Here is a 12,742-nt window from a genome sequence, read left to right as displayed (position 1 = left end):
TTTTTAACATTCGCTACATTCTTATAGCCTATTTGAATAGATTTGGCAGAAGAATACGAATATTAAAGAGCAACGTACCAGGCTCTGAATGGATAAGATCATTTTTGCAAAGACATAAAACCTTGACTGTTACTAAAACTAGTCAGTTGCTTAATCGGTTGCCATTAAAAGCGTATGACGATGACGTGCGCCAGAGTTTTCAACAGTTTTTGGAAGAAAACAGATTCAACCCAAAGAATTCAGTCTTAAAACGCAGGAAAACGATACCGATAGAACCAGGTAAGAGCATTGCTCACGATCCAAATGTCGAAATGAACGTTGACGAGACACAAATGCTACCTGAACCAACTACATCAATGATCCCATCTTCCGCATCGAAACTTCCAGCATATTTAGCATTAACTGATAATAGTTCACACGGAAGCTTTGAGGAAGAGGGAGAAGAACAAAAACGATGACTGAAACCAGTTATCGTATTTGTTCTTCCGTTTCATTAGGACCAGTAAAAAAGAAGGTGGGAGAATATGTTGTATTTCATTATGAAGGAGAAAAATTTCCGGGACAGATTTTGACAATAAAGAAAGACAGAGCTGTTAAATCCATGCAGGAGAGTCTCAAATCGTGGAAGTGGCCGATGAAGGATGACTTTCTTCAATATTCTTGGAAGGATGTAGTGGGTTCCATAAAAGAACCGAAAATGCAATCCAAAAGGGGTTTCTTTACCGTCCCGGAACTTGACCATATTTAGACCTAATTTAATTTTAATTCCTATTACCTATGTAGTACGATATGTTTTAATATCCACCTTTTATTTTATATAATTTTAAACCTTCAGTATTGGAAAAAAAGATCATTTTTGTTAGATTTTTCAATATATTTTTTTTTAAATTTCTATCAACTGTCTTATTTTTCCATAATTATACAATATTATAATCTGCATTTAGCGAACTGTGAGCCAAAACCCTTCATAAGGTGCAACGAAACTTGTAGGATAGCCTTTACTTTGCATCAATTTGGATTCTAGTACGAAAAGTGTAGAGAAAATATCATGGTGCAAAGTTGTACTTTACCCCGGGATACTTTGCACCAAAATATAAATATTAAAAAAAAATATAGGCAAAATAGATAAAAATTTAAAAATGTGTCAGACATGTTACAGGTATATGTGTTTTTACATTGCAATAGTTGAAACCTCAGAAAAAGTAAAAAACCTGATCTGAATAGACAATTTTTTGAAAAAATGCAGTATTTTGGTGCAATGTATACCCACTTTACGGTATATATATATATATATATATATATATATATATATATATATATTTTAAATATACAAATAAAAATAAGAAACAGCTCCTATCCCCTCTTCAACCTTCAACGTCCCAAGGACCCAATTAAAATATAGAATTAGCTTCACATACGGTGTTTGAAAATGATGCGGAATGTATCGAAACACGTGTCACAATAGATTTTAAGAAATAATGGTATTTACCAAGTGAAGCTTAAATTAAAAATGGATATGTTTTACCACAAAGTGACTGCCGAATCATTTGATGAAATTAATAAATAACTAATTATATGTAATACATTCTGCGTTCACTGATCAAATTGATAGAAGGGCCATTATTAGCTGGAATTTTGGGCTATTTTTTTTTGAGTAATAAAGGCTGAACGCTTAGAGATGCAAAGTGCCTATATTCATGTGGCATTATTGTGGAGATTGTAATGCACACCAGTTTGCTTTGTGAATTGTTTATTCTCCTTTTCCAATTGAATGTACTATATATTATTATCTAGATCAGTGGTTCTTAACCTGGGTTCGATGGAACCCCGAGGGTTGCGGTGAGTCAGTCTTCGGGTTTGGCGGAGGTCAAAACACACACCCGACTTATTGTTATTATGAAAAATGATACAACGTACGATATATTCATTTATCCAATTGATCTAGTATATTATTTGAAAGGAATGTATCAAATATTATGAAAAATGATTCAACGTATGGTATATTATTGATATATTTATAGATTTGGCGTTCAATTTGTAGAACTCCATTTGAATTTGTGTATTAAATGTTGAATCAAACACTGATTTTTTGAGTCTACTAAGTTGTATTTTAATGTTAAAAAACACATAAAAATATATTTTGTGACAATTTTTTCACCCAGTTATGGCATTTTCAAATGAATGTCTGACATTCATTTGAAAATGGCATAACTAGGCGAAACCATTGTCACAAAATTTATTTTTTATGTTTTTTAACAAATAAAATACAACTTAGTAGGGTCAAAAAATCGGTGTTTTAAAAAAAAAAGAAAGAAGTATGTGTGATTTTATTATTGATACAAGTAGATCAATTTCATACTATTTCTGTGAGCCTAAGCGGCTCATTATTAGAAATAGGTAACAAATTGTGGTAGAGTGGGTTCGAACCGAGAAACTCTGACTTCTGCGACACTAACCACGGGACCACAACCCGACACGAAACGGTGTTTGATTTAACATTTCATACAAAACGTATGATATATTAATTTATCCAAAAGATCTAGTATATCATTTGAAAGGAATATATCAATCTAGCTATACATTTTTCCAATTACGGGTTCGGCGAATTCACATATGAATCTGATGGGGTTAGGTACCTCCAACACGGTTAAGAACCACTGATATAGAGCCTCGAAGAGGAGGAGTGTGTATATATATATTTATGTAATAGCTGAATAATTTCCAATTCTCAAGATTACCCGTATTTTGAGGATTTACACAAATTGTGGATGAATAAACTGATATTAAACGAATTGTGTTTTATTTTAATTTGTGCATGCCGCTGTAGTGTTCTCTCTCCTTCTCTTTTAGATGGGAATTGCATTTATTATTTACCTTGCTTATTATGTACAAGGTTTATAGATCTTGTCCGCCTCCGTAGTGTAATGGTCAGCACGCCCGGCTACCGTTCTGGAGGTCCCGGGTTCGATTCCCAAGGGGGGTAAAATAAATATAAGTGATTTTTTCACTGTCATATTTATTCAATATTACCCTGAAGCGGAGGGCTGATCACCTTTCCTTCATGTGTAAACGATTAAGATAACATTGCGTTTATATGACGCAGTGCCCTATGCACCATTGGGGTGCGGATAAGGGTTTTATTATTATTATTATTATTATTATAGATCATTAAGTGAATTTTTGTTTCTTCTAACGTAATAAAATATGTTTTATTTTAATCTGCGTTGGGAACAGGAGGGATTATCTAGTGTGGGCCAATCAGGAACTTGTCAGCATTTGCTCATTGCTGGGAGGAAACCACGTAAAACTCCTCAAGAGAAGCCGGACTGTTGACTGTCGTTAATAGGCCTTCCGTTCCTCCAGAAGAAGATTCACTATTTTTGTCATGTATGATACCACCTCTCGTGACAGTTCCTTATGAACTTTCACGGATCCGATGGCCAAAAGTGAAACAGTTATATAAGACCATTTTTTTAGTATAAATATTAATGTAAACACTACTAGTTTTGAGAATTTTTGTCCGCCTTCGCGGTGTAATGATTAGCGTGTTGTCCCGGGTTTGATTCCCAGGGAAGGTGAAAATAAATATTAGTAATTCTACACTATAATATTTATTTAACATTACTCTGGACTGGTCCCTGAGGCGTAAGAGTGATCATCTTGCATTCATGTAAGTAACGATCAAGATAGCACTGCTTCAGTGCCCTATGCACCATTGGGTGCGGATAAGGGTTAGAATGTATTTAGTTCTCTGAACATGAATAAACTAAAAAAAACTGGTCTTATACGAGCGTTTTATTTCTATATGTAAATTGAAATCAATACAAAATGAATGTTTTTGTTTTCACTTGTTGATGAGAACATCTGTAGTTCTCAAATCTAGTCGTGTTAACATAAATAAACTCAAAAAACTGGTATTATACAAGTGTTTTGTTTTTATATTGAAATCATCGTGTTATCCCACAAAGATGATGTCAAATCAATGCATTTTATCGTATATAGCTTTATGAGATTTATTGTTTCGGCATTAACTTTGTGGTAAGACATGTTACAATGATTAAAGAAAACACTTCGTTTTTTACCACTTGAGTTTTATTATAGACTACATGTTTCAGAAGTTAAACTTCCATCATTCAGGTCTGTATAATAACATGTAGTCTATAATAAAACTCAAGTGGTAAAAAACGAAGTGTTTTCTTTAATCATTGTAGCTTTATGAGTATCACGGAGGAGTCAAAGAAGGGGAATAAAATAGAAATAATATTATAGAAACTGGTTTTGTGCATGAGAACTGAAACTTTGATAACGTTTTCTCATGCTTGCTGTGTATTTAGGAATTACATAATTTGTACACAAAATTCACATTAATATATCTACTGCTTAATATTACAATTAGTCATAAAATAATTCAAAAAGCACAGTTTTGCCTTTACACAGTGTATAATAATTTATTTTTCAATAATACAGGTATGCAATATACCCATACATGTTTAAATATGTCATATAATATATATTAAAAGATCAAAAACAACACTTATAAAAATATTATTTAAAATTGGGTTTTTAAACGCCTTACCTTACATTTTGTTAAAGAATAAATCACGTAATGATTGACTGATGCTGTTTATTTTATTTCAAATAACAAAACAAGTTTAAGCCAATGATTAAAGAAAACACTTCGTTTTTTACCACTTGAGTTTTATTACAGACTACATGTTTCAGAAGTTAAACTTCCATCATTCAGGTCTGTATAATAACTAACTAGTTAGTTATTATACAGACCTGAATGATGGAAGTTTAACTTCTGAAACATGTAGTCTGTAATAAAACTCAAGTGGTAAAAAACGAAGTGTTTTCTTTAATCATTGTAACATGTCTTACCACAAAGTTAATGCCGAAACAATAAAAAAATATAATGTTTAAGCCATATTAATTATGCATCCAGTCATCAAATTATCATATTTCGCTCACTCCTTTCAACAACGTCATATAGCAAAAACTTCATTTTTCAGGAGATCGTTTTTAAAGTTAAAAAATATAATAAAATGTATTAAAAAAAAATCAAGCTACTTATTGAACTTTTTACTGTGCTACAAATCTTTTTAGGTAAAACCTGAATGTTTTTTCTCCATTTGAAAAATATTGAGTATATTTAAAAAAAATAATTAAACAATACCTTTTCTTCAAAATGCAAAAACAACACTTTCTGCCCTGTAGTGGGAAAATATTATGTTTTTTAAATGCCGCTTTTGCTGGGATATAGTACATTTTATGGGCATTCCGAAAACATGCATAACTGAAAATTGACGATTTTTGATATATGACGTTGTTGAAAGAAGTGAGCGATATATAACCCAAAAAATATTTACAAATATATTTTTAATTTTTAATAGGTAAATACGTCATTTCAAGAGGGTTTTTTTATAAAGTAGTTAATTAATTTATAAATTATAAAAAAATGTTATTTGGTGAACATCCTGTAGTTTGGCAATAAAACAAGTCATTCCGCGGTAACTGCTAATAAATATTAACCATATTATAGTAGTTTCTAGATAATAAAGAGTATCGGAGCACCTTTAACAAATTGACTAAAGATGTCTCCTTTGAAATTTCCCAGTTGGCTTAAACTGTAATCTCTGTTATGTAGTAATAAATCTCACAAAATTTACTAGAGTAAGTTAACAGATCCTTCCTAGCAGCAGGAGGAGGTCGCTTTAAGAGTCGGTATCCGATCGCTTGCCGAGGCCGAAGCTGAACCTATTCAGGTCTCGCTGTCTCTTGCCCAGGCCGTAGTAGTCGTAGAGTGCCAGAGGTAGCCTCTTCCCCATTCCAATAGCCTTCTTGCCTAGCCCAAACTCGTAGTTCGCCCTCTTACCGAGTCCAAATTCATAAGACGGCATTCTCTTGCCTAGGCCGAATTCGTACGCGGGTGATCTCTTTCCCAGTCCAAACTCGTACGCGGGTGATCTCTTTCCCAGTCCAAACTCGTACGCGGGTGATCTTTTTCCCAGTCCAAACTCGTACGCGGGCGACCTCTTTCCCAGTCCAAACTCGTACGCGGGTGATCTTTTTCCCAGTCCAAACTCGTACGCGGGCGACCTCTTTCCAAGTCCAAATTCATACGATGGCATCCTTTTACCCAATCCGAATTCGTATGACTGCATTCTTTTCCCGAGTCCAAATTCGTAAGACGGCATTCTTTTTCCGAGTCCAAATTCGTAAGACGGCATTCTTTTTCCCAGTCCAAATTCGTAAGACGGCATCCTTTTCCCCAGTCCAAATTCGTAAGACGGCATCCTTTTCCCCAGTCCAAATTCGTAAGACGGCATCCTTTTCCCCAGTCCAAATTCATAAGATGGCATTCTCTTTCCAAGTCCAAATTCGTAAGACGGCATTCTTTTCCCCAGTCCAAACTCGTACGCTGCTCTTTTACCCAAACCGAATTCGTAAGGAGACCTTCTGCCTAGACCAAATTGGTAAGATGGAATCCTTTTGCCGAGTCCGAACTCGTATCCTTTGGCGAGTCTCTTGTCTTCTTCCGGGGCGTCTGACCTCTTCCCGAGTCCAAATCCGTATGGGCGAGCTCTTTTCTGGTGGGCGGCTACAAAGAAAAATGAAGGTTTATTAGTTAATTGAAACTGAAATTCTGAGCACAATAACAACATCCCTTTTTGTTAGTAAGTAACAAGAAATCTTTGGTATTGGACCAAGTAAGTTTGGAAATGTGTAATTTTTTTATTATTATTTTTATTTGTATACATTTATTTAAATCACAATTTATGCATATTTAGAACTTTTTTTTGCAGAGACCCACCAAGCCAACTTGATTGTCTTGTCGGTGCAGTTCTTTTTTAATACATTTTTTTTTGTTTTTAACGATTTTAACCTAATATACACACAAAAAAGAGAAAAAAATTATGAATATTAACATTTTACAATTTTCATAATATTAACTCTGGATTATTTACCAATTCCTTTATTTTGCCTTTATTGAATAGTAAAGCTGTATTTCGTTCCTTAGGAATCGAACTCGAGAGACTATTTTCAAAAGGATATTTTCATTACTTCGTTGTGAAATTATGCAAACAAGAAATGTGTGCATTATTTTATTATTTTTTTTTATTAACAATCCTTTATTCGCGTTGCTCGAGTTGGATTCAATAAATTGAGGGTGCTCTTCTGCAATCTAAACATTAAACTTCGAGACTCGTGAAATGCTATGTGTGGTCCGTTCTGCTATATGGCTCTGAGACCTGGACCCTAAAGGCAGTGATGGGATTAAAAAATTTCAAGAACCGGTTCGCCCTTTAGGTACTTACTACCCCTACCCCCTCCCTGTAAAAAATAGTATTTTATGTATTAAATGTTTTTGTCCGCCTCCGTAGTGTAATGGTCAGCACTCTCGGCTACCGTTCTGGAGGTCCCGGGTTCGATTCCCAAGGGGGGTAAAATAAATATAAGTGATTTTTTCACAGTAATATTTATTCAATATTATTACTCTGGATTGGTACCTGAAGCGGAGGGCTGATCACCTTTCCTTCATGTGTAAACGATCAAGATAACACTGCGTTTATATGACGCAGTGCCCTATGCATCATTGGGGTGCGGATAAGGGTTTTAAAAAAAAAAAATGTTTCTATCTCATTCTGGCCCTATGGGAGACCGACAAGTTATAGAAAGGAAAACATTATTAACTCATACATTTTTTGAAGCGTATATCTGTCACGATATTCTGTTTACTAAGTGCAATAACTTAACTGAATTTTTACACTATTTTTTTCATCTTTCCAATATTTTTTTATCTTCGTGAGGTTAAAATATTTTTACAACTCGGTGTACCAAGTAAACCGAGTGTGCCCCGATACATGATCTCAATTGGAATATTATGTGACAACAAAGGGTTAAGGACCGGTTCGGCGAAGTCTAAAAATTTTCGGCTCCGGTTCTAGCGAACCGGTTGAATCCCACCACTGCCTAAAGGCGGATGCAATGAATCGGATGTTCCGGAAGGCGCAGATCGCCAGAGTTTGGGGGACTTAACAAGGTACACGAATAAGAAGATACTTTCTTATGTTTTGAATATTGAAAGCATTAACTTTGTGGATCATATTGATATATTATTTTTAAAAATAAAAAGAGATTTTGTTTTGATCCCTGAAGAGGGCAACAGGTTGTTGCTGAAACTAGTTGGTTAGTAAAAATATGAGTGGATCAAAACACAAAGTCTTTTCACTTTCTCAAAATAATAGATTCTTTCTTCACTCATTCGGAATAAATACCCACCATATAAATCTTCATCATCGCTATCCGTAGACTCATCGTCGATTTCATTGTCCGCCTCTTCGTCGCTGTCTGCATCCGTGACGTCAGCGTCGGCGTCCTCGCTCCACTCCTCGGCCGGCTCCGCATCCACCTCCTCGAGGCCTTCCTCGCCGGCTGAGCGCTTGCCGAGCCCGAAGTTGTACACGGGCAGGCGCTTGTACTCGGACACGTAGGTGTAGGCGCGCCTCTTGCCCAGTCCGGCGCTGTATTCGGCGGGTGAAGGAGAGCGCTTGTGCAGGGGCGGATCGGGCGCGGCGGGCGCCTCGGGCGCCTCGGGCACGTCGGGGGCCGGCGCAGGGTCGGCGCAGGCGGCCAGCGTCACCAGCGCCAGCAGGGCTAACGGACACATCCTGAAACAAACAAAGGAGCTTTTAGATATCATTATTTATATTACAGTCGAACCAGGTTGAAATAATCGAGTAGGAAATGCGATGGTTGAGCATTTTCTGCAAATGTCTTTGCACTGTTCCGTGTCTGTCGGCTGTGCTAGTCGGGAATGGATCTAGCTGACTAATTGATCTATGTAACTAAATACTAATCCCTTTCACTGTCTACACCGAGGCACTTCTAGAAACTTGGTGATGGTATTCCTAATTTGTATTTATTTAGATTGGCAGTGACAGGGACATTAAAAGATATTAAATGAAAAATCGGGGTTCAATTTTTTTACATTTTCTTTAAATTTTCGCTTCGCATGCTTTGCAAGCTGGTTCTCCACGCTATCTTACATGCATGCAGTCAAAGATCAAGTCGATATTATGCAGTGCCCTTTGCAATATTGAGTGCAGATGAGGGTTAAAAGAAAAAAGAATATCGCTTTTACGCGCCGGTGCTTTTATTTTAACCCAGAGCTAGGATACCAGGGAAACAGCATTCTCAAGAGATTAGATGTCTATACTCCGTAGCACGTAGGAAGGAAGTAACTGGCGTTTGTGGCGTGGTGCAGTGACATTAACCCTCTTCAATTTAAGACCCTAAGCCTTTAATTGTAGTCTTCAAGTCGAGTTACGGCTACATGAAGTCTCGTTTCGTTTGACGCTAAGCTGAAAGGGTTAAAATGAATAAAGTACAGTAGTCGGGTAATAAACAGAGCTAAGGCCTCGATTTCCGATGAAATGGTCTATCAAATTATTTACTGAATTGGCATTAATTTTGTGGAGTAAAAAATGATTTTGCTATAAATAATGTTCAGTTTTTCAAACCCTTATCTACACCCTGATGGTGCATAGAGCACTGCACCATGTAAACGCAGCGTTATCTTGCCGAGCGTGCTAACCATTGCACTATGGAAGCAGTAATAAATAATCTAATGTATATATATATATATATATATATATATATATATATATATATATATATATATATATATATATATATATATATATATATATATATATATATTTATATATATATATATATATATATATATATACATATATATATATATATATATATATATATATATATATATATATGTATTTATATATATATATAATTTTATTATTATTATTATTAAGGCTATCTGTTGAATGTAACAGCAAAACAACCTATACCAAACGTTGCTCATGGTAGACAGCGTGCTGCTTAACACTTTTCAAATTCAATATTTTTAAAATCATTATTACAAATTTAAATATTTTCGATATCATTGTTGATGCAAAGATTTTTAAAATTGCTTAAGAGGAATTGTGAAATTGCACATATTATAAATGTCTGCTCACTATTTGCCTTCTTTTCCATTTAGCTAGACTGAGGCATAGCAACGGGTGGCTGGGCACAGATGGTTATTTAAAAAAAATACAATTATGTGCTGCAATAAAAAAAGAAAAAAAAAGTAGGCAGACCAACCCGATATCGAACGTCTGGAAAACTTTTTGCCAAGCAATTCTCAGCGGAGGATTTTTTTATGATAAAATTAATTAAAAATCAAATTGACAAGCTAATTCAATCAATATTCTCGCATGAATACCACTTTGAATTTTATATGGCGGGGTAAATTTGAAGAAAAAACAACGGAATTAATCAAAAAACTTTGCTAAGGGTTAATTTAATTTTTAAAATGGAACTTTAGGCCGGGATAAAATAAAAAAATGTAAAAAATAAAGAATCGTGTCAAGGTAGGTCCGAGTGAAATTTTTCGAGAACTTTCATCGGTCACAATTTTTATTAAAAAAAAGACATCAAAAAACCATTTCATTTAATTTTGACATAGATAACTAATAATTCAGATCACTTTTAAATATAATAATTTATTTTATTTTGTTTGTGTGGGTAGGTTTTATAGAGCTTGTACATAAAAAAATATAAAAATGGTTATAGTTAGATTAATAAGCGAGTATTTTTGCCTAGAATTTTCGCTCATGAATTACAAGAAATTATAGTAATTTTAAACATAAAGAGTACATCCACTCACGAGTAGGCATAGGCTATGAAACTTAAAAAGTTGAAGCCTAAGTAGGGTCATGATAAGCCGTGGTGTATAAGCCGTAGCTAGATTTCAGAGTCACTTGGACGTTAGGCAATTCAAAAATAAAAATTAGATTGATAATGATAAAAGCCATCTATTACCAGATTGTTGAAATCGAACTGAAAAGGAGTCTTGAATTTTCCATCATAATCTTATAGTTTAGTTTAATTTCGCTTTTAATTTGTACTATTTTCTATTTCATTACTTTTTATTGTTACTACTTTTTTTACTTGATTCTGTAACTTTGTTGTGTTCTCATAAAATTGATGAAACACATTTAAATGATAATAGGAATATGACCAAATTGGGTGGCTTTTGGAAAACTCAAACAGATTCTATAAAATAAAGAGTTTCCGCCTTGTTTTTGAAAAAGTTTATGAATCCTGCACACTGCCAGTAAGCCCATATGCACTAGAGACTATGGCTCTGATAAAAAGAAATATAGAGAAACTCAAGTGCACACAGCGATCCATGAAAAGATCCATGCTTGGTTTTATAGCCTGAGGGATAAAATAAAAATAAAAAACAATGTAGAGGACATCATGGATCGCGTGGCAAAACTCAAATGGCAGTGGGCAGGACATATTGCAAGATAGGACCCCACAAGATGGACCCCAAAAATTCAACGATGGACACCTCGGGAGAACAAAAGAGGTGTCGAAAGACCCCAAAAGAAATGGTGTGACCATATTGTCGCTGTGGGGGGTGAAAACTGGCTGCAAGCAGCAACCAACCGAAGGAAATGAAAAGAAGGGGAAGAGGCCTATATCGAGTAGTGGAGGTCAGAGGGCTCATCAAGAAAGAAAAAAAAATCCATTTGTATTGCACTGTTTTTATTTCATGTCATGTGTTCTTAATGATTAAAGAAAACACTTCGTTTTTTACCACTTGAGTTTTATTATAGACTACATGTTTCAGAAGTTAAACTTCCATCATTCAGTTCTGTATAATAACTAAATATATTATTTAATATTTTGTTTCAAAATTCTTCACCATTGCTTTCCATTTTTCCTTTGTTTTCAAACTCCACCCCTTGACTAACCCCTTCCCCTTACTTTCCCCTCTCCTTATTTATAGAACAATTTTATATTTTATGTTTTAGTTACTATACAGACCTGAATGATGAAAGTTTAACTTCTGAAACATGTAGTCTATAATAAAACTCAAGTGGTAAAAAACAAGTGTTTTCTTTAATCATTGTAACATGTCTTACCACAAAGTTAATGCCGAAACAATAAATAAAATATCATGTGTTCTTCATTGTTTGTGGACAATAAACATAAATAAATAAATGTATTTCAAATAAACCTCTTTTAAAAAACATGACTTGGATTTGACAACGTTCGTCAGCAAATTAGTAAGTTTTACCTTTCTCATATTATCAATTTTCTTTTTAATCAAATTAATAAATTATTGTACCCAAATTTTATGCTCCCCTGTTATGAATGACACCCGTAATTGGTTCATTTTTGTTATAACTTCAGTAAAATTTTTTTAACAGGAAAAAAATTATATTTAAAAATATATAATTAAGTGGAACGGAAGGCTAATGACGCCATGACGTCTTTCGTCAGAATCGTTTCTCCAGGAAAACTCGTCAGTTTTTCTGGTTTTCTCATTTTCAAAAGAAATGCAGAGATGTTCCATCAAAAGCTTGAATTTTCTTGAACCTAAGACTAAAAATATTGACAGAAAACCAAAAAATAATGATTCCATTAAATTAAATTAAATTTATTTATTTTCAATTAACATACATATATTACAAACTAAAAAAAATTAAAGCGTATACATTAAAATCGAAAATATGCAAGAATGCTATTGCCATAGGTGTAGAAGAATCCCGATTCGGAAAACTCCTTCAGACACATGGAACAGATCAATATCCAATGAGATATTGTTCAACATAGCGGTAGCTCTTCCTACAGGCATAACCATCGGCAGATTGGTCCTGTG

The 12,742-nt window shown here is 34.4% G+C and overlaps 1 protein-coding gene across 1 annotated transcript; it reads right to left on the bottom strand.

The window, feature by feature from the left end:
* Window positions 1-4,829: 4,829 nt before the first annotated feature.
* LOC148302014 (uncharacterized) lies at window positions 4,830-8,671 on the bottom strand. The gene is made up of 2 exons (XM_088272279.1): window positions 8,284-8,671; window positions 4,830-6,601 (listed from the first exon to the last, which is right to left on the bottom strand). Exons 1-2 carry the CDS (start codon window positions 8,669-8,671, stop codon window positions 5,715-5,717), a joined length of 1,275 nt encoding a protein of 424 aa, XP_088128405.1. The 3' UTR covers window positions 4,830-5,714.
* Window positions 8,672-12,742: the final 4,071 nt, after the last annotated feature.

The sequence above is a fragment of the Brachycentrus maculatus genome, unplaced genomic scaffold (assembly GCF_059751285.1).
Source record: "Brachycentrus maculatus isolate JH-2025_06_01 unplaced genomic scaffold, ASM5975128v1 h1tg000491l, whole genome shotgun sequence".
NCBI lineage: Eukaryota > Metazoa > Arthropoda > Insecta > Trichoptera > Brachycentridae > Brachycentrus > Brachycentrus maculatus.
This window is presented reverse-complemented; position numbering and strand designations above follow the sequence as displayed.

What these genes read in the sequence shown, in the direction of transcription:
- LOC148302014 (XM_088272279.1), bottom strand. Translation starts at nt 8,671, where the DNA reads ATGTGTCCGTTAGCCCTGCTGGCGCTGGTGACGCTGGCCGCCTGCGCC. An exon ending in CGATGATGAAGATTTATATG is followed by an intron (nt 6,602 to 8,283) that starts GTGGGTATTTAT and finishes TTTTCTTTGTAG; the next exon opens with CCGCCCACCAGAAAAGAGCT.